This window comes from Labrus bergylta, chromosome 2, assembly GCF_963930695.1.
Source record: "Labrus bergylta chromosome 2, fLabBer1.1, whole genome shotgun sequence".
NCBI classification, from domain to species: Eukaryota; Metazoa; Chordata; class Actinopteri; order Labriformes; family Labridae; genus Labrus; species Labrus bergylta.
The window spans coordinates 7,491,927-7,515,003 of record NC_089196.1 but is presented as its reverse complement, the minus strand read 5'-3'; the positions used below and the strand labels follow the sequence as shown (position 1 = coordinate 7,515,003).

Here is a 23,077-nt window from a genome sequence, read left to right as displayed (position 1 = left end):
ATGAGACTGCAATGATGCCGAGTAGTGTCTGAAATGTTCTAATTGTGACGAATGAGTGCACTAGTCCACTACATATAACTCTGTATGCAGTGAATAGGTAGTAGGAGTGTGTGATTTTGGACACAACCAACATGTTGTAACATGTCTCCATGTTGAAACAGTCCAGGCTTGTCTGCATGTGTTCTCTACGGACGCACTCACACTATGCCCAGTTATCCTGTCAAGTCTTAAAACAACACACGCATGGCTTTAGCATTTTATCGATTATGCATCATGTCCACGTTAGGTTCCCGGGCTTGTGCTCATGCATTAGCAACTGTACCTACCTGAAACCTACCTATTACAACTGTGCCAGAGCCAAGGAAGTGTACCCAGATTGAGCAAGGTATGGAGTATTCACACCAGTCAAACAACTGGACTTTGAGGGTCAAACATGCCTGGGCATGGTATGGATTTTGTAGTGTGAGTGTGTCCTCATACCCCCATCACAGGTGTTTATCTTTAAATCAGCTGTTAACATGGATAAATTAAATAGTTTATAATCATCAGATCATCCTCACATAGGACACTGTGTCAGATTTTTTTCATGTTTTTACTTGTCACACCGAGCTGCTCTCTCTCTCTCTCTGTCTGCTCATTGATCCTCATGCTGACCTTTGACCTCAACATTGGGATAAAATCACCTCATTGGTCGGGGGTGGGGTGGGGGATTAGCTCTCTGCTGATCTGAACGACTGAACACCACCCGTCAATACCAATTAGCAACGACAGCACACACAGTTTCTGACAGACCATCAGGGTAGCTTAGCACAAGGCTAACTGTTAGCAGCAACATATGTTAAAGATTTATTATCTCTTATTATTTTAGATATGTACTGAATGGTTTAATAAAATGATTTTACCATATTATCAGACATTAAAGCGGACATATTATCCCCCTTTTCCACCTTTTCAAACAGTCCCCAGTGGTCTAAATGAATCATCTGTGCTGTGGTCAAAATATAACATGAATCAAGCAGCAGAGGAGGTTTGTGACCCTGTATAAACCAGCTCTCTCAGAACGCTCTGTTTTGGTGTGTGTGTGTGTGTGTGTGTGTGTGTGTGTGTGTGTGTGTGTGTGTGTGTGTCTTTAAATGCAATGAGCCCCCCCTGAGTTTTCCTGCAGACATCACTCCTCTGTAGCGATGATAAAAATGTCAGACCTGCACAAAAGTTTTGTTCTAGGCTGGGAGTGGAGTCCATGGGTGGAGATATCAGGGGAGGGGAGGGGATTTTTCTACCAAAATCCAACTGTGACATCACAAGGAGAGCACATTTTAAACGGAACATTTTTCTCTGTGTTGTAAGACTTATGCAGACCACAAACAAAGGACTGGATGTGTTTATTTCACATTTATCAGTGGACACCCAGGTTACTCAAATATATGTTCAAAAACACTGCAGAAGTGGATTTTTCATAATATGTCCCCTTTAAGGAAACATGCTATGTTGAAGTGCTGGCTTCTCTGATAACAATGCATCAGCCAGTATGTCCTCTTCTAAGTTTAGATTCCAGTCAGGAATGGTCTTTATTTGTTTTGAACAGAGTAGACACTGACTAAAAGTTTGAGTGACAAAGTGGTAGGTGTGACAAGACACCAGTTCCAAATACAAATTGTTGACCTGCAACCTTAGTCTTTTTTATTTTTTAACAATAAAAATGTTGAACCGACACCTGACTCCATTTATTGGTGAAACACAAGCTGAACCAAATTTGGAGCAAAAGAGTAATGCCCAGCAACATGACCAAAAAGCATGACCACAACCTGGCAAAGACCACTATCAATGCCTTACATATATCCCATAATTTATTATGTTATTGCTTCATCCTTTAGTCTAATTTTTAGTTTCTCTTTATATCATTTTGATCATCCATCTTTGATTTGTATTGTAAGTTTATTTTATTTATATTGGTGTGCATTTAAATCATTTTTAAATGATTTAAAAGAAAATCTTTTTTCTGTCCCCTGTGAAGTAATCTTAATCTTAACTGTGCTTTATAGCCTGAATAAAGTTTGATTGAACTGATTTACACGTGTTATTGTTCTTTGATTTGAAGTTAGATTTATTTCAGTTTTATGAGCTGAGCTTCAGTGAGCAGCAGACAGAACTGTCCTTCAGAGAAACTTTTTTACTGTGAGACTGTGAAGACTTTTTAGAGCAGTGAATAAAACACTGAAAAATAACATGTAGGGTTATGTTCAGGTGTCTGACTTACCCCTGCATGTCTCAGTATCTGCTGAGGTCAAATTATTAGCTATCATCTGCAGGGCTGTCTCTTTAATGTAGTCCACATCAAATCTATAAAAAGAGGACAGCACAGGGGGAGGGCTTGCTTGTTCAGGCTTTCTCTTCCTCTGATCAGTTCAAGGATTTATTGGATATCGGGAAGAAAACATCAACAGAACTATGTTGAGAGAGTCTGATGAAAAGATGGGGGAGGAAGAAAGGTTAAGAAAGCTTTCCTCTCAGCAGAATGTGAAGGCCATCACAGACACACGAACACCTGAACATACCTGTGTTTATGAGCACAGACAAAAAACATACCTGTGTGTGTATTTGTGTGTGTGAGTAGTTGACACAGAGAACAATGAGCTTTGTGTCATGTCAGAGTGAAAGCAGCTGTGTGTGAGGGGACGAGCTGTTTGTGATGATATAACCTGCAGAGAACAACAGAGAAAAGCTTCTTTCTTTCAGCCCACGTAGTTGGGTTTTGTAGAGACACAGAGACAGATGAGGGGTGACAGTCTGATATCACACTTATATGAATGAATCAAATACACAATCAAAGAATGACCTGGTAGGTTCATTCATACTGTAGGCCTCCTGAAGCAATCAGCTTCATTAAATTCTTGTGAGGTAGAGATTTTCTCATAGAGCGCTATGGAAATTTTTACGTGGACATTCATTTGAAAAGTGATTACTGAAACCTCTAACATCCAGTAAATTCAGTTTCCAATGTCCATCCCTAACACATTTCTAAAACATGTTTGTGAATATGAGCCACTTTATACAAACTGGATTCATTTGATTAAAGCTGCTCTGATATTTGACATGAATAATGGAGCTGATGTGATTCTGTGTTGTTTGTGTCAGGCTGGTTTAGTTCTGTTCCCACACACACAGAGCCTCTCTGTAACATAATATAGGTCAGTGATTATTGACTGAGTAAACCTGCAGATGAATTTCCACATTTCAGTATTTAACATTCTTATGTCCTGTTTTGCATTTCAAATCTTAAAAGGAGCTCTCTGCAGCACTCAGAAAGGATGTTTGAGCGTCTGAATGAATGAGTCTGTCCTGTGTGCACCTGTGTGTGTGAGTATGTGCCCGTTTGTGCATTGCACCGGAGGATATGCTTCATTTAATATGCAAATATGTAAAACACACAGAGCGCAGCAGAAGCCTGATCCTGATTCTGTGTCTGCAGAAAACCTGCTGACAGACAGCAAACACAGCTGGGACTCTGCTTTGCCTGACAAATACAAGACGTCATGCCACTGCTCCAGGAGACACAGTGAGATGCAGAGAGAGACATTAGTTTATATGAGCAAAATGTCTCAGATTAAAATCATTCTGATTGGGGATTCCTCCTTCCCTGTTTACATGGACGCTAAATAAAGTGATCTGAATAAGAAGTGTAAACATGCATCAAGCATTTAATCAGAAAAAAAACATTTTGACATGAGCAGAGCTGACCTGCTGGTCTTATCTGTCAGAAATAGCAGAAGAAGTATTTCCTTCCTGTTAACATGAATAACAAATGTGCTCTAATATGTGAGAAGTTGTTCTCTGGTCTTTAAATGTCAACGACGTGCTGTCACAAAGTTTTTCGCTAGAGTGATTATATGTGTATTATATGTAATTATATGTGATATATGTAAACATAGCTAATGAGATACAATGGGACAAATTGAGACACAGCCCTCTCAGACTGCAGTTTGAAGGCGTAATATTTATGTCCCTTTGATGTTTCGCCTTCAATCTGAATGTCGTGGAGGCTTTATGGGGGGGCGAAGTGAACCCCATCTGTATCCTCTTCAGAGGTAGTAAGTAAAGGTGAGACGGAACGAGTGGAGCAAGCAAGGGAGCGCAGCCCTGTGTGTGCATGTCTGACTGTGTGTGGAGCTCCCGCTGTGCCGTGCTCTCTCGCGCTTCCGCAACACAGTAAGGCAATGTGGCTTCACAGACAGGGACACAAAATTAACAGCGTTGCAGAATCAATATGAATTTCCTATGACATGCTGTAGCTACATTGCAGTCAGAAAAGGGCTAGTGGGACACAATGAGACATAATAGGAAACATTGAGACACATAGAGACACAATAAGACACAGCGAAACACTTTGAGGCACATTGAGACACAATAAGACACATTGAGACACATTGAGACACAGTAAGACACAGCGAGACACATTGAGACACATTGAGACACAATAAGACACAGCGAGACACATTGAGACAAACTGAGACATAATAAGACACAGCGAGACAAATTGAGACACAATAAAACACAGCGAGACACATTGAGACACAATAAGACACAGCGAGACACATTGAGACACATTGAGACACAATAAGACACAGCGAGACACATTGAGACACATTGAGACACAATAAAACACAGCGAGACACATTGAGACACAATAAGACACAGCAAGACACATTGAGACACATTGAGACACAATAAGACACAGCGAGACAAAGCGAGACACATTGAGACACAATAAGACACAGCGAGACACACTGAGACACAATAAGACAGAGCGAGACAAATTGAAACACAATAAGACACAGCGAGACACATTGAGACACATTGAGACACAATAAGACACAGCGAGACACATTGAGACACAATAAGACACAGCGAGACAAATTGAAACACAATAAGACACAGCGAGACACATTGAGACACATTGAGACAGAGTGAGACACAATAAAACACATTGAGACACAATAAGACACATTGAGACACAATAAGACACAGCGAGACACAGCGAGACACATTGAGACACAATAAAACACAGCGAGACACATTGAGACAGAATGAGACACAATAAAACACATTGAGACAGAGTGAGACACATTGAGACAGAATGAGACACAATAAAACACAGCAAGACACATTGAGACAGAATGAGACACAATAAAACACAGCAAGACACATTGAGACTCATTGAGACAGAGTGAGACACATTGAGACAGAATGAGACACAATAAAACACAGCGAGACACAGCGAGACACAGCGAGACACATTGAGACACAATGAGACAGAGTGAGACACATTGAGACAGAGTGAGACACATTGAGACACATTGAGACACACTAAGACACAGCGAGACACATTGAGACAGAGTGAGACACATTGAGACAGAATGAGACACAATAAAACACAGCAAGACACATTGAGACACATTGAAACAGAATGAGACACATTGAGACACAATAAGACACATTGAGACACATTGAGACACAATGAGACACAATAAGACACATTGAGACACATTGAGACACATTGAGACACAATAAGACACAGCGAGACACATTGAGACACACTGAGGCAGAGTGAGACACATTGAGACAGAGTGAGACACATTGAGACACAATAAGACACAGTGAGACACATTGAGACACACTGAGACAGAGTGAGACACATTGAGACACAATAAGACACAGTGAGACACATTGAGACACACTGAGACAGAGTGAGACACACTGAGACAGAGTGAGACACATTGAGACAGAGTGAGACACATTGAGACACAATAAGACACAGTGAGACACATTGAGACACACTGAGACAGAGTGAGACACATTGAGACAGAGTGAGACACATTGAGACAGAATGAGACACAATAAAACACAGCGAGACACAGCGAGACACAGCGAGACACATTGAGACACAATGAGACAGAGTGAGACACATTGAGACAGAGTGAGACACATTGAGACACATTGAGACACACTAAGACACAGCGAGACACATTGAGACAGAGTGAGACACATAGAGACAGAATGAGACACAATAAAACACAGCAAGACACATTGAGACACATTGAAACAGAATGAGACACATTGAGACACAATAAGACACATTGAGACACATTGAGACACAATGAGACACAATAAGACACATTGAGACACATTGAGACACAATAAGACACAGCGAGACACATTGAGACAGAGTGAGACACATTGAGACAGAGTGAGACACATTGAGACACAATAAGACACAGTGAGACACATTGAGACACACTGAGACAGAGTGAGACACATTGAGACACAATAAGACACAGTGAGACACATTGAGACACACTGAGACAGAGTGAGACACATTGAGACACAATAAGACACAGTGAGACACATTGAGACACACTGAGACAGAGTGAGACACATTGAGACACAATAAGACACATTGAGACACATTGAGACACAATAAGACATGGTGAGACATTATGAGACTGCCACAGAGGAATGTGGGTGAGGTAAGGTAATTCCATGTCTTTCCATCACTCCGTAAGAAAGAGTTTACTCCCACAGTTGCTGGAGGAGTGAATCTGGAGTGTGCGTTAGGGACATGAAGATGTTTCCTTCTCACTTTCTCTCCCAGAAACATAGAATGTTTTGCATCAGTGTAAAGCTGCTCTGTTTTCTGTGGTCTCAGGACTGAACAACGAGCAGAATCATCCAGTGGAGACAGCAGGGGAAGAACATCCAGTTTGATGTGCATTTTTCTGCTGTAAATGAGTTCCTGTGAGCGTATGTACCATCGCATACAGAACTCACATCTCATGATCCATTTTACCCCCACTGTGAAAAAGATCCAAAGACACCTGAACAACTGCTCGGGACAGTATCTTCATCTTAACCTGGAGTGCCTACTGGAGGTCACGTCTTTATAAAGCCAATTCTGAGGTCCACAAACTGGAAACTCTCCTCCACCAGGCTGATTTCTGCTGTGAAAATGGGCATTTTGGAATGGGTGTTAATTCCAGAGCTTTTGCAGACAGCCTTAGATGGACGGTCGAGGAACTGTAGTTTTTGACACTTCCACATTGGTTTCATATTTAAACACTAGAAGTTGCAGATTGATTATAAAAGTACCTGTGTAAAAGTCTTCCCCTGGTTGGTTTGATGCGATATCCTCTGAATGACTCATCGTCAGAATATCAGTCTGGTCGGATTCTTGTAATAAACACCACCTTACAAATCATATAAAAGATTAATTTACTGCATAGTACAAATAACAGCCAAATATCCTGAGTAAATGTCTAACTACACAATCATATTAAACTACACAGAGTGACAGTTAGGGATGTGTGTAATATTGGCTAATGGTTTATTTCAAGGCTTTGTCGAGGAAGGAGGCTGACAGGGAAACACGGCTCACACAGAATGGGTGGGGGTGAGTGGGGGGGGGGGGTTAACACCTAACAAGCCCCCTCACTAAAAACAACCACTGCTGCTGCTTCATCCAACAATAATTGGGATCTTCTGCCATCTACCAGCAGCTAGGATGATGCTGTGTGTGTGTGTGTGTGTGTGTGTGTGTGTGTGTGTGTGTGTGTGTGTGTGTGTGTGTGTGTGTGTGTGTGTGTGTGTGTGTGTGTGTGTGTGTGTGTGTGTGTGTGTGTGTGTGTCTTTTTGAGCACCTATTACAGCTCTCGAAGGTTTGTTGTGCTTGTTCAAATGAAAAGCATTTTGGTGATATCCTGAAGTGTTTCAGAGTCTGAAACTATCAAAGGATAAAGGTTAACGTCAGGATAACGTTAAGGAAAGGGTAAAACATTATTAAATTAAGTGTTTAACATCAATGTCTAACATTATTGTTTAAGTTTACTGTTCAGGTTTAGTGTTTGAGATTCTTAACATCATTGGTTAAGTTTAGTGTTTAAGAGTTTAAGGCCGCGCTGTCCTCAGGGATCAAAGCGTGTCATATTATGTGTATTTATATTCCTTTCATTTTAATGGTGAAATAAACGTGTTTTGTGTGGGTTGTATGGCGGATGAACAGTTACAACCGCAGCATTCATGCACTGCAATGTAAATGCTATAATTTCTTTGGCCATAACCATAGACTGTAAATATTAATGGACGAAGCCTGAGTGACGTCACCCATCTATTACTGCAGGGGGGGTTTGAAAGCCTACCATCGATGGTGGTCACCATGCTGGAAATGCTGTCTCTTCCAACAGCTAAAAGTTAGAGCTGAGGCGGGGCTTAAGCCTCCTGAAAAAACAGCTACATTTCACCCATTCGTCAATCAGTTCGCTACTCACCTCTGATTCAAACCGGATGATTTATAAAAACATTTGTACAGTGTGTGCCAACTGAGACATGAGCTAATCAGAGCAATTTCATTTTTTAACAGGCTGTAAACATTTTTAATTTCTGCTGTAAAAAAATGTTTTTTTGAACAAGTGTGTATGTGACTTTTGGTGTCTGCGGCCAGCATCAAGGGACACTTGATGAACTGCAGGATTTTGCACTTCTGCAATTTGGCGTACTTTTTTCAACACTGGAGGTTGCCACTTGGCCATAACATCTCAGTTCTATTCGACAGCAGTGGTATATATGATGTAAAACAAACAAGATGTTTCAAAATTAAAAAGTCAAGCTTTGTCAGGTCTTTACTCAAAAGGAGAAGAAAACAACTTCTAAAATGTTTGTTTGTTGATTTAGGTCAGATTGATAATTTCTGATGCATTTTAGGTAGTCTGAAAATCTAAAAGCTGATCAAATGTTAGATCTATAAAACTATTTTCAGCTGCACTTTTATCCCGATATATGTTTATAGATGACTAAATCATTGTCAGACTACTGCTGATTGAAGCTGGCATGTCATTAACACTGATACATTTCTATGTAGAATCGGTCAGTATAGATATTATCGCATGTGAAATATGTTTAAAAAATCAAATGAAATCAAATAAAATGTGGTAATACAAGTAGGCCTATCACATTAAATTCTAATTTCATATTGGAATTTATGAAATAACATTTTTACATGTTACAAGAAGAATGAATGGTTGATTTTCTTTTTTTTACCACCTCTTGTTTTTGTTTCCTGCTGTTTGACAGAGAACACCTGAGAACGACTTTAACTTCACCTCCACCTTCACTGAGTCCGACAGTCCAAACGATTTCCCAGGTCGACTTTTCCCCACTTTTGACCCTGCTGCCCCCCATATCCCCCCCCCCTCGTTGCTCTATACTTCCTGCCTTGCTGTCGCCTGAGCTGACACGTTGACGGAACATTGATTAATGTGGCCTGGTGGTCATTTCACACAGATTAAAAACAGCGTCTGACAGCAGGTCATTGAGAGAAACTGTTACACTTCTCTCAGATTTCAGGCCTCTCTGAAAAGCTCCGTCGGAACGTCAGATAGAGGAGATTTTAAACTTGTGATTATTGATTATTTTCTTGAAACAGTGGGATAACTTTCTGGAGACAGGATCAGCTCGAGCCACTTTAATGCTTTAAGAGGAATTTAATCTTAAAGAATATTAAATAGCCTATATATCTAGTTTATTTCTAAAAAAAAAATAAAAAATTCACAAACATAAATCATGTTTTTTAAATAATCTTCAACTAAATTGGCAGATCTTTTAGATTCAATAAATCGTTTTATAACATCAAGCACTTATTTTCTTTTACATGTTGGTCAGCTGCAGGGATCGTCTCTGTCTGAGGTTATACTGCCCCCTGGTGGAGGAGGAGGGCAGATCTTTTCTCTTCAATTTCAGCTGTAATTTAAGGAAGGTAAAATTTTGGATCTGAAGATTGCCTGCAGACAGAACTCAGGTCAGACTAACACATTGTCACACCATCGTTTTGTGAAAAAAATAAATAAGGTAACGCTTTAAAAGAACTATAAGCCTACAATGTTAAACTTTAGCTAAGCATACTTAATTCAATGTCTTTAAAGCATCTTCCCTACCTGAATACTTATCTGTATGAAATGTAGTTAAAATGTTATATTGTTCATGAGTTCTTAATGAAAGTAGAATGAAGTCTGACTTACAGGCTACCTTTGATGGGGATTTCTACCAGGACCAACATCACAAAAAATACAATTATAATGATTAATTCAAAATAGCACCAGATAAGTATTTATCTTTAGTATTAATAAGTATTAATTTAGAAAGATTGTTTTTTAGACGATGAAATACGTACAAACTAAAAGTACGCTAATGCTTCATAGTGTAGTTACTTTAGAGAGTTTTAAAATTGTAAGATTTAAAGAGAGAGACAGATTTTTACAGAATAAAAAAGGAAATTTTTTAATGATAAAAAAAAAAACAGCCACATGTGGTACCACAACTCAAAACGCTGAACGTTTACAGAGAGGAAAAAACAGAGTTCTGTGATAAACCATCCTCTAATTTACTTTTTTTTACTCAACAGTTTTGTATTAAACAGTTCTTTAATAAACCTCCTGATGGGAACAAGAAAGGGTCTGTTCTTCCTCTGAGTCTGCTGAGCTGCAGTCTCAGAGAAACCTGTGAGTGAACTTATGACTCTGATGTTTGAGTAAAGTTTGAAGAGTTAAGAAAAAGGAACACACTTCTCTCCACCTGTAGAAGAATCTGTCCTGCAGAGTTTTAGTAACTCATCCAGGTTTTTAAATTCCTGTCACCATCTGAGCACAAAGGCTTATAGATGTGTGAAACGGTTCTCACTGTAGTTCACCGCTATGACGAAGAATAAAAAAATAAAAGTAAAGAATTCTCTAAATGTCGTGATCATGGATGCGTGTATGAGTAGATTTTTCAAGCAGATGTCAAAACAGTTCAGTTAGATTCTTTAAAGGCTTTATATGTGATGTTTTGATCCAGTAGATGTCGCCCTTGAGCACCAGCATGAAACCAAAACAACTCACGGTGCATTGTTGAGTTAGCATGCTAATGCTAGCGTTCTTTATTATGCTCGTATCTTCACACTGCTTGTAAATTTACCCGAAATGAGCGTGATCTAGAAACGCAGTCAAGCAGTGAGTACATTATGTTATTCTTCTTTTCTCTAGTCCCTCAATTAAACAACTTTTATTCGCGAGGGGAGGAGTCAGCCGGCCGTCCTGGCGATGTAAACAAACTAAAGATAGGACTCTGAAAACTCTGAAAACATCACAGACAGTGGGACTCAGGTGTTACACCCATTGTAGACAGTCATGACTCACAGAGTTATTTTCAGAGGATATACTTGATTTCTATTACATTAAGTGTGAAAATTTGCATATAAAGCCTTTAAAGTCACATTAAAACATTTTAAATAAAAAACTGTTCAGTGTGATCTAAATGGTTTGGAAACATCACTTTAGGCTCATGGAGATTGTGAAGAGCATTTTTCACAATTTTATGACATTGGACTAAAAATAAATCGTCAGATAAAGTGATATTGACAGTAATACTTAATCTCCTCGGTCTAAATAAAGCAGAGAGGGTTAAACATGTTTTTTAAAGAGTTTTTAAACTGTATTTCAGAGGTGAACGAAATTTAAAAACCTGTTCACAGCAACTAAAACATCTGCAGAACAAATCCAGAGGATCTCTGCCTCCACATGAAAACATCTAACTGCCAACATCTGAAAGAGTCATATCTGAATAAAACACACGCACACACTGACACTGTGTGTGTGTGTGTGTGTGTGTGTGTGTGTGTGTGTGTGTGTGTGTGTGTGTGTGTGTGTGAACGGGTCCATCAGGCTCAGCGGTGTGTGTGTCCCTGAGATGGAGCTCTGATGGATGAGTCACACAGGTAATGATCAGATCACAGGTGTGAAGGTAGCTGCCCTGTTTGCCACCTGCAGGTGTGTTTATCTTCATCATCTTCATCGTCGTCATCATCACTGAAGAGGACAGTAATCTGCAGATCAGGTTTTTGGCAGTTTGAACATGTCTGAAGCTTGAACTAAACTTTACATTAATCGGTCAAATGATCTCAGAATCCTCTAAGGTTGTCGAAACGTTTGATACTTCTTGACACCACGTGTTTCAAAATGTTACAATCAGTTATTTCTATGATCATTAGTATCAATAAGTACCAAAGCTAAAAAAAATAAAAAAACTAGAAAAAAACTAAAAAAAAATGTTTCATCAGTGTGAAGGGGAAGAATAAATCCATCAAATATTGCACAAAAAACACAAAACAAAACTCGTGCACACGGTCTAAATTACACAAAAACAATGGCAACACTTCCATACAGGAGCGTAGATGATGTTTTTGTACATTGTAGACTGTTCAGGAGTTTACCTGCATTTTTTGATAATTAAAAACAAGAAATAAAAAATACAAAAATAGTGCCTTGGACTTCTTTTTTTGTTGCAAACCAACAAGTTTAAAAATCTGGTATCATGACAACCCTAGAATCTAGGGCAGCACCTCCTGCTGGTTCTCTTAGAGTGACATCATAAGATGTTACAGAGCGGGAGTCACGACTTAGTTAGCATGAAGGCCAGAACTGTGCTAACTGTGTCAGAGGGCCCTCTACAGGTCAGCGGGTGTAACCACACACAGACACGTCTGACTGAACTCCTCCGAGAGACAGCACATTATAAGGACCAACAAAATAGATCCTGTCAGCAGATTTGACAAACAGATAGAGGATTCTTGGATCATTATTGAGAATCTGAACTACATTTACAACTTTCTTTAAACTAACGCTAGCTCAAATATTATTGCTCTGACTACATAACAAAGGAACAGTTTACACTGGTGTGGACTGAAACCTGCCCAGTAACAAAAGGGACTGACTGACAGCTGTAAGAGCCAATGAGAAGTTCTGAATGACCTATGACCCGCCTTTGTGTGTTCTCTCAGAGAGCGACACAGAGAAACCAAATGGTTGTTAAAACTTTGATACTTTTTGATACCATGTGTTTTCAGAAAAAAAACAATCTCTAATATTTGAATGATTGATAGTATCAAAGCTTAAAAAAAATTGAGCTTAAGCCATATTTTTAACCAAGAGAGACAGAGAGCACTGTCTAAATTGCTCAAACACATTGGCAACGTTTTGACAGAGGCAAGGTTTGGCTCCTCCCCAGTACAATAATTAGTAACTATTGACAATACATTACTCAATATAGGGTGTCAAGGACTTCTCTTTTTGTGGCGGTAGTATCAAAACGGGCATCAATATCATAAAATCTGTACTTGATTCATATGTAAGTTTAGAATTCTGGTAACATGGCAACCCTCAAACAGACAGAAACACAGGTGTCTGAAGGGTGTGAGGGCAGTGAGTCTGTGAAGCTGATCATAAGCTCGAGGGGTGAAGGCAGACATGTTGGTGTGAGCACACAAACCAGTTTATAGTTCAATGTTTCAAATATTTCAAACACAGGAGGACAAAGATTCCAGATGTTTATCCTCCCCGACAGGAAAACACTGCAGAGCCGAGCGCGAGACGTCTTTTAAACATCTGTCTGCTCAGGGCTCCATGATTGTGTAACTAATGAATGTCTGTCTGTATTTCATCAAACTGACAGCTTAACTCCTGTCTGACTCTGAGCTGGAGTCTGGGACTGAACTGACACTGAAACTTGTAGAACTCATACAACAGTCTGTTCCTCGTGTCACAGCACAGAGGGTAAAATAAAGCAACTTTAACCCTCGGAGTGCTGATGTCAACCAATCTGTGGTGCACATTCAGTCCAGAGTAAAGAGTCCACAGGAGTCTGTCCTGAACGTCCACTGAGCTGTGATCAGTCTAATGAAATAATGTCTGATAGGCTGCTGTCAGGCCCTCCCCCTGTGGACCCCCCTCCCCCGGTGATGACCCGGGACTCTTGCAGGGAGGAGGCAGCGTGGGAGCCGGAGTCGTAGTGTCCGCTAGAGGAGGAGACAAGGGCGGAGCTGGTGCTGGCTGCACTCTGCATGCTGCTCGTCAGGTTTTCCAGAAACATCTGAGGACGGTAGTGCTGGGGGGTAAGACAGGATTCAGGATCAGAGTCAGGGGATGCTTCTCATTATATTACTTTGCACATCCTCGCATCCTCTCTCCTCGACTGACCAGGAAATCAGTCCCCACCGCCATGAGGAAGGATCTTCCAATATTTTAAATGCACCTGGAGTAGGCAAAGATCGAGGAGAGAGGAGGCTTCTGGAGGAGCTCAGAGCGAGGATACACCGGTGTATCCTCCGACAAAGTCTTTTGAATGAAGACATGACATGATTGGCTTGAAGGTCTAAATGTTGCACCTCAACACAATTCATGTATTTTATTCTCACAGCTAATCTGCATCAAATGCAACAGGTTAACACCCAGTGATGGGGAAATATATTAATACACATTTTACACTTTATGTATACAGGATCATTTAGTTCGAAATGTTGTGGCATCAAATAAGGTGGTAGTTTCAAGTTGCGCAATAACCCAAGACTATGGAACAAACTGAAGCAGCAGTAGATGAACTACTCCTATGTACTGTGATGTAAAGTTCCTATTTTGAACAATGGAGCCTGGTGTGTTTGTAGAGGCTGATGTAACAGCTGATGTGTTTAAAAAAGAATCTTCCTCTTTCACAAAAAAGTTTTAAAATATCTGACTTCCCCTTCAAGTCTTAAGTGTCTGTGTGAGTCAGTGATCCCTGCTTGAGTCTGAGGATGTTGATGTTTGAATGATGTGTGGTGCAGCTGGAACACAGTCATACCTGAGGATCTGGTTGAATTAAGGAGAACAAATCCAGACCTGCAGGTTAGAGACAGAAAGCAACAGATTACTGACAGCGCCACACGGTGCTAGAAACAGTGCTAATGGTCATTACGAGAGCTGACTCACTCTGCATGTCTGCGGGGATGTTGGCCAGCGTCGACGGGTGGAAGGGGACTGTATAGTCCGCGAGCGTGGACGTCAGAAATGACGGGTCCAGAGCCTGGACGTTTGGGACGCGTACAGTGGGCTGATAGGTCAACACTCTGAGAAAACACAGACAGCACGGTTTACATGACACACACACACACACACACACACACACACACACACACACACACACACACACACACACACACACACACACACACACACACACACACACACACACACACACACACACACACACACACACACACACACACACACACACACACACACACACACACACACACACACACACACACACAGTGTTATGAACTGTTATCATAACTTTCTCTGGATGGTAATAAAAAATAAAAAATACTGAGAGGTCAGTGGATCATGCAATCATTAAGTGTACAGGTGTTTACCTGCACGTGTGTCTGCGGCTCACTCACCCCTTTGTGTGCATTTCCTCATTCTTGGAGATATAAACACAGCGTTTCTTCAGCGGGGGGTCTGCTTCCTCTTCATCGTCAGAGGAGGAGGAGGAGGAGCTCTCCAGAGTCAGGTCGATCACGTCAGCCTTCTTTGTGAAGCCGGGCTCAGCAGCAGGAGGGACAACAGAGGACTGACGCACAGGAGGCGACGCTGAGAGGGCGACGATGAAAAACAGAGAGGACAGAGATGCAGTCATCATGAAAACGACAGGACATCAAAAAAACAAAAAAACATCAAAATACTCTTATCTGATTAAACAATAAGCAATCATTTAAAAAAAGAAGATAATTCAATGTGATACAAAAAAGTGTTAATAAACTAAATTATGTTTTAGTGAATGACTGTGTGTGTAAATAAACCCTAAGATGTGTAAATGTGTACCTGCCTTAGGACTACTGATGAAATTTAACTTTTCTGCTAATTCCGGCATATTTACAAAGATGCTATTTGCTGATAAATTGATGAATGTACACAATCCTAATTCAACAAAAATAAACTACAGTATGTGTAAACTATGTGATTTTAATAGTGTAAAATCGATCTGTGCAGCACACTGTGAACACACATTAACCATTTAATAAAAACATTCAGACAATAAATGAGGAACTCACCCTCTATTTTTGGGACTGACTGAGAGGAGACCTTGACAGCCTCTTTCTTTGGTCTCATGGGACACCAGGTCCCGTCCTCCTGGAACTTGATTTCATCCACGTCTGAACAGTCGTTCAGGATCTCCAGGAACAAACTGAACAAGAACAAGAAAACACACTTTTATCACAAGTTTATCACAGCTTTGCACCAACGCACAGATTGATTCTGTGAATGAGTGTCTTTGTTTCTAATCCTTGCTAATTGAGGTTCTCATGATGTCAGCGAGGTGATCTGGCACTACTACCACCTGACGTTCCTGACACCCAGCCACCACCATCGCAACTGTGTCGCCCCCACAACCAACGCCGGTCAGACTCTAATCTGATATTTAAATGTACCAAAATGTAAACGTAAATGTATGTTCAGGACATAATTGTTATGAGCAACACCTGATACAATCTTCTGCAGGCTGAAACTGAGAGCTTTTACCTCGATGTTTACACTCTGCTCTTTATTAAAGCGAATTAACGGATTTGTTATACAGCTTTGTTATCAGCATCAGACCATGACGGGTGCAGTCAAATGCGATTTTTAGGTAGACACACTCTAATTTAAACTGTCATATGCAGTGAAACAGCCCGTGCAGCTGGCATTTAGGAGCTGTAACACTGTCGGGCTGAGACGGACAAAACGGTTGAGTTCAGAAGAGAGAGGGTTGAATATTTAATGGTTTTATATTAGCAGATACTTGTCTATTAAAGCATGCACCAATCAGCCCCTAAATAAATACTTCATGTTAGTGTCATTATGAACTTTAATGAACATAGATGACACATGGCCCCAGACTGTCTGTTTAATAACATTTAGTTACATCATGTGGGTCATGTTGTGTGTGTGTGTGTGTGTGTGTGTGTGTGTGTGTGAGGGAGGGAAACTAATGTGTTACTGTGACGAAAGGTTCTCATTGTGAAGGCTGCAGCAAGAGTTGAAAAGGGGAGATAGGATCAATTGCAAATTAAGCTTGAGGAGGTGTGTGTGTGTGTGTGTGTGTGTGTGTGTGTGTGTGTGTGTGTGTGTGTGTGTGTGTGTGTGTGTGTGTGTGTGTGTGTGTGTGTGTGTGTGTGTGTGTGTGTGTCTGACCCGTCAATGATGAGACTCTCGTACGCTGCCTTCTTGTCACACACAGGACAGATCCATGTGGGTTTCTTCTCGTTCATCTGCAGGTAGAGAGCAGCGTCGAAACACTGCAGGTGAGAGCAGGTGACCGCTCGGCACGGCACCGTCAGCCTCATTTTACCCAGCTGCAGGACCAAACACACCCATGTCACAGTGAACTGATGGAGGTTGATTTTACACACATTCAACTCTTTGATTTTACATTTCAATTGTTCATACTGTGGCGCCCTCTGGTGGTACTTTAGACAAGAAACTGTGGCACGGACTTATGAATTCTGATACGATCCAATTACACCACAATAAAACAAACACACCATACCAGAGTGCTCCATGTGTGTGCATTTCAAGCTTTAAAGTCTAGAGTCAACATTAAACACATAAACTACACAGGTGTGTTATTTACCGGACACATGAGTGAGACTCTGAGGCTGGTCGTAGCGATCTCACTGTCGGGATCTGCTGTCAGCTTCTCTTTAACTGGAGAGACAGAGACAGAAACTTTCATTCCGCACTTTTATCTACTTCACCACCTGATCAGAGACATTCTCATAACTAATAACTTTTTCACACACGTAGCCTTTAGCTGTAGCTGTATAGTTTAGATACAGCTATTTACAACGTTACTGGATTTACTTTATTTTTGTTCATACACTTGTAAGGATGGCAAAAAGATGCAAATTGACACATAACCCAGAATGTGATTGATTTCTTGAACACATGGTGATGCAGTGAAGAAGTGACCTTATTTTAGTTTTACTCTAATCTTGATTTGATTAATGGAGATTAACAAGCCAGAACTACCCAACTAACAGTGTGTTGTCAGTGTGTAGTTGGTGTGTATTTACTCAGTGCTCTGGAGTGGTCGGGGTTCCTGATGCCCTTCATCCTCAGTCTCTGCAGGAGCAGAGGAGACGTGAGCTGCCTCACAAGGTATACCGACATGGAGTACGTCTGAAAAACAAAGCTCACTGTTTCTATCCTCATGACGTCCAGAGGAAACACTGACGACGACTGTCATGAGCTGTAAGTTCTCACCTTTCCGATCTCAGGAGCCCACGTGACTGAGATCTGATTGGGCACGGCGGAGGAAAGTCTGACCAGCGAGGTGATGTTCAGAGGTCGACCTGGTCTCTTCTGCTCCACGCCGTTTTTTGGGGGAGGTGCGTAACCCTACAGAAGTGACAGGCTTCATTAGTGTCTCTGTACTGGAATATCTCAGTTTGAGGGTTTTTTAAGTGGGTGTTATTAAGAATTTACATGACTTCATTCATCTTGTTAATTTTGTGGACATTTAATTCTGTCAACCATCTAAGAGTAATTCTTCTTTTATGTCTGTGTAGCCGTGTCAGGCATCTCAGAGCAGCAGAGTTATATTTGTATCGGAGCCAAGTGTATGATGTGAGCTGGAAATGAAATGTGATTCTCTGAGGTTGAAGAAATGTATATGTCTGACATTTACAAGTCAAGGTACTGTCACCTTTCTAGCCTATTAGGAGTCTAACCAAATGGAGAGGAATGTGTACCTTCTAACAAAATATAAGCAAAGACTGTTAACATGAAAACTTTGTCAGCCATGTGTGTTCTGTTGTTGTGTTGTCCGATCACGCCCGAATACCTTCTCAGATAATCCACAGTCTGTTTCACGATTTCCTCATTGAACATTTCTAACAGAAACACCCACCACCTAACAGTGGGGAAGGAAAACTTACCGGCAAAGGAAACAGTTTCCCATTGACCTTTATGCAGAGACTGTTGGGGTAGTTATCGTCCTGAGGGCAGCTCGTTTCTGACAAACAAAATCTGGACAGCACACAGAAACAGATTTCAATGTATTTATTCAAAACACAAGTAGTCTCTCGTCCAGTATGAAAGAGAATATCTGTAAAGAATCTAAATTATGTTCAATAAAATAGTAATGATGGATATTGTTATCCACTGTTCTGAATCATGAAAATCTTATTCCTCTTGTGTTTTTAGATCACCATCAAACATTAATCATTCAGATTTTTCTCACTGAAAACAATGAAATAAAGGAGGCTAAATCACTAAGGTCCTGTGTCCACTCGTGTGTTTACCCGGGAAAAAAAGGCGCTGTCTGTGCGCTCGGGAGTGCTTGCATGATCGTCAATGAGAAGAAAAGTGATGCACGTCTCTCCTGTCTCTATGACAACAGTCGGTTGACAACGGCCGCTGTATGATGGGCACTGCTCCGTTACTTTACACTGTATGTTTTATATTTGAGAATCAGTTTATTTCTCGATCAGACACAGAGAAAAGAGGATGTGGGAAGAAGACACGATCCGTAATCAGCAACTACGAGGAATATCCTACATTTGGGAACGCCGGTGACGTCAACAGCGCCTGTCAGAAAAAGTTTCTTGAGCGCTTGGAACGGCCACACAAAAAAGGCGGGGCAAACATAAAAAAGACCCTTGGAGCTGGGCTTTTCTCCACCTGTTGCTGCAAATGCTCTCTCCCCATTGAAAAAAGAAAATGGCGCTCAGAAAAAAAACACTTCTTATCGTCATGATATAACCAAGTATCAGAAACTACCAAAAAACAGATTCTCAGTCATATTTTAACCTAGAGCTGCCCGGAGAGAAACAGAGAAAGAGCACTGTCTTAATGGCACAGATACATTTGCAACTCTTGGTGCAGATATTTCCGAATTTTGAGCACTTTAGATCGGTGCCTCTAATATTGTTGCCATGGTATCAAACAAGTTATCAATATCATTTGATTTTTTACTAGAATCATATTGAAGTTTAAATTTCAGTTATCACGACAACCCTATAAAGAAAAGAAGTATTTCTGAGTTGTTGTTGTTGTTGTTAGGAAGCTCACCTTAGCTGAATCTGAACCATGTAGTCTCTCCTGCCTCCTGGTAAAAAGTCCCTGTGAACACACGATTACAAACACGTTCTTTAGTCTTCACATTTCAGTCTCAGGTCGTCTATCTGAGGATGAAATGAGCTTAAATCACTCTTACCTCGATATGCAGACTTCTCGAACTTGCTGTGGCGTCAGGGCAAAGATAAAATATTTTTCTTGATGGTATCTCTGTGCAGCACTCGCTCCTGAAAACACAAAAAAGACACACACACATCCACATATAGTATGATGTAGGACATTTATATGGAGGATTTAGTATCAAATACAGGGCAAGAATCCAAAACTCATCCATATTCGTCCAGATGTTTGGTGTTGTGTTTATGCATAATCTGATGAGGGTTTGTTTCTTGTTTGAGATAATGTATTCATAGAGCCCAAAGTCAATCGTCGTCTATCGTCACCTGATATGCCTCTGGGAACCTCCAGGTCCATATTTGTACATGTCTTCATTTAAAGCAAAACAATGAAAAACAACACAAACCTAGACTTGAAGGCTTGATGAGGACGTCCAGCACGTCGTAGAAGGGGAGAGGCTTCATCTGCACGTCAGGGTGGACGGGTGGGAGGGGGGTGGGCTGCTGGAGGTTCATGTTGAGTGCGGTGTATCACAGTTGTTTCACCAGTCAACAGGATGCCGTGTGAGTTACAGGACTAACTCCTGCATACAGAGAGGTCAGAGGTCAGATATAGCTCTCTAACCTGAGGACAGTGAAACCACGATTTACATTAACACAACAGAAGAAACAGGAACCTGGAAAAAATACACGAGCGCCAGCTGAGCACAAACACTCCCCTGTTTGCTAAAATGCTAATAAAGGGATTGTGTTTTATTCTGAGAAAGATGGAATATTTATTTACTTGCAAGTTGGCGGTCAGCAAATTATTCTGCACTTAATGAATAAAAACAACATCCATGGAGCCCCTGAAGGCTCATGTAAGAAAACATAAAAAGCTGTTTACAAACTGTGTGCACAGTTTTATTAACTACACATTCATTTTTATTACAAATCTGAGCACACCTGTAAATCTGTGTGTGCATGCAGTTTACAAATATTGTTTATGTGTACAATAATAACCTAAACCTGCTGCACACTCAGAAGAACACGAAGGCTGATGCTGACTAGTTAGAGCGGGTCATTATTGTGTTCCCCACAGCAACACAGTACAACTGTCAAAGGTTCCTACCCATATATTATACTACAGTGAGCACGGGTTATAAACTGTGCAGTGTGCACACAGGTTAACAAACAGCTTTTTATTTTTTCTTACCTGAGTCTTTTGTTTTTCTGGGGTTTTTTTAATGAAGGGATTTTTTCTTTTTGTCTAATGGAAAGACTATGGAAACTGTCCCTACGGTTTAATGCTGTTGTTTAACAACTTCTCACAAAGACAGAGGACTTGTATGACATTTAAAACATAAGAGGGCTTTGGCACCATGATAATGTCTACAACTCAATATAATTGTTGAATGCCACATTAAGTCACCACATCCCCTCCGTTTAAATGAAGAGTTTAAACTAGTACTAAGTTAAATATTATTCTACAGACTCAGATTCACGTTTAAGTGCTTCATGTACTGGAGGAATAAAGAGCAGCTGCTGTGACTCCTGCAGGTTAAATAAACAAGTTTTGTGTTATTATGTACCTGCATTAACAAGAGATTACGGTTGTCAAAATATTTTAATACATTTTTGATACCAGATGTTTTCAAATAAAACAATCTCTATTTTTTTAATGATCGATAGAACAAAAAAGTAGTTTGATTATCAACCAAAAGCTGCCCCAGGAGAAAGAAAAAGAGAGCACAGTTTACACGTAATATGTTGGCAATGTTTCGATATCTCAGTGATACTGATATGACAGAGAGTACACAGTATTAAGGTTTTATGTTTGATACTTCAATACCACATGTTAAAAAATACTATCTCTGTTATTTTAATGATTGACGATATCTAAAAAGACAAAAGCTTAAAGAAAAAAAAACATCTATTTCACGAGACAGTTGCAATGTAGAAGAATGAGACCATTAAAACCTGCATTGCAAAAAAATGTTGCTGTTTTTGTGCCGTTTCAACAGTGTGCAGGAGTTTACCTGCAATATTTGGTAATGCAATCTTTTTATGCTTAGCTGGATGCAAACTGTCAGTACATCAGACTGTGAGTCACATTAGAGTCATACAGCCTGATAAAGAACTACTGTTCAGATTCAACATCATAAATAAGATGGTTACTGAAGATTTGAGTTGAAATCTGATGATAAAACGAGTTAATAATCATTCATCTGAACAGAAAACATAAACTTAGCTTCATGTTTGTCAACACAAATCGGTGTTTACACATGATACAAACACGTGTTAAGAGAATAACCTCATTTAAAAATAAATTAATTCTCGTTTTTGTTACTTTAAGTTGAATATCTAAATTATTTTAGCGTTAACTTTGTATATTTAGTCAGCTGCAGGACACAGCTGATGCAGTTACAAACACCTGATGACTTATATAATGACAGCGTTAGTAGAAGCATCATGAATAAAAACACACTTCAGTTTGTTGACTAACAATAAACCGGTTAATCTGACGGCTGGATGATACAAAACATTAGCATTGATGCTAACTAACGCTAAAAAAACACTAACAATCTGACCGGAATTATCTGACGGAGCCATTTCAACATTGATACTCGTTGATCATCTATTTAATTTATCAACAGTTGTCTTTTCGTGATTAACTATTGGCAAAAGCGAGTCAAAATCGGTGTTTTTCTTTTAGCCTACCAGAAACTCCTCTTTCCCCGCCATCTTGTTGTTCCAGTCAACCCGCCCAGACAAACTACTTCCGGGTGACGCTCTCCGCGGTCACCGGAGACCCGCCTTTTCCATAAAAACGACAGATTACAATTATTGTTTTTAAAATTATTATTAGTCTATCGCTGTTTCCACCCTGATGAACCCCTAGATCGAGAACCGGTTGTTTAATATTTGAAATTTCGTGTTTTAAAATGATACAATAGTCTATTTTGATGATTGATTCTGATCTAAAGCCATATTTCAAACTAAAACCTCGTTGGGCCAAATTTCATAATT

General features: G+C 40.2%; 1 protein-coding gene across 1 annotated transcript; it reads right to left on the bottom strand.

Annotated features, from left to right (window-relative positions):
• Positions 1-10,837: 10,837 nt before the first annotated feature.
• On the bottom strand, positions 10,838-22,833 carry pias2 (protein inhibitor of activated STAT, 2). The gene is made up of 14 exons (XM_020631158.3): positions 22,769-22,833; positions 20,476-20,652; positions 20,092-20,179; positions 19,947-19,997; positions 18,812-18,902; positions 18,138-18,272; positions 17,948-18,053; positions 17,506-17,579; positions 17,067-17,227; positions 15,947-16,080; positions 15,293-15,485; positions 14,823-14,959; positions 14,695-14,732; positions 10,838-13,962 (listed from the first exon to the last, which is right to left on the bottom strand). The coding sequence occupies exons 2-14, from the start codon at positions 20,582-20,584 to the stop codon at positions 13,747-13,749; spliced, it is 1,533 nt and encodes a 510-aa protein (XP_020486814.1). The 5' UTR covers positions 20,585-20,652; positions 22,769-22,833; the 3' UTR covers positions 10,838-13,746.
• Positions 22,834-23,077: the final 244 nt, after the last annotated feature.

Excerpts from the sequence above, each read along its gene's own strand:
- pias2 (XM_020631158.3), bottom strand. The coding sequence starts at position 20,584 with ATGAACCTCCAGCAGCCCACCCCCCTCCCACCCGTCCACCCTGACGTG. Across the intron at positions 18,054-18,137 it reads GGGCTCCTGAGATCGGAAAG|ACGTACTCCATGTCGGTATA; the intron begins GTGAGAACTTAC and ends TTTGTTTTTCAG. Across the intron at positions 15,486-15,946 it reads GTCAGTCCCAAAAATAGAGG|CGTCGCCTCCTGTGCGTCAG; the intron begins GTGAGTTCCTCA and ends TCGCCCTCTCAG.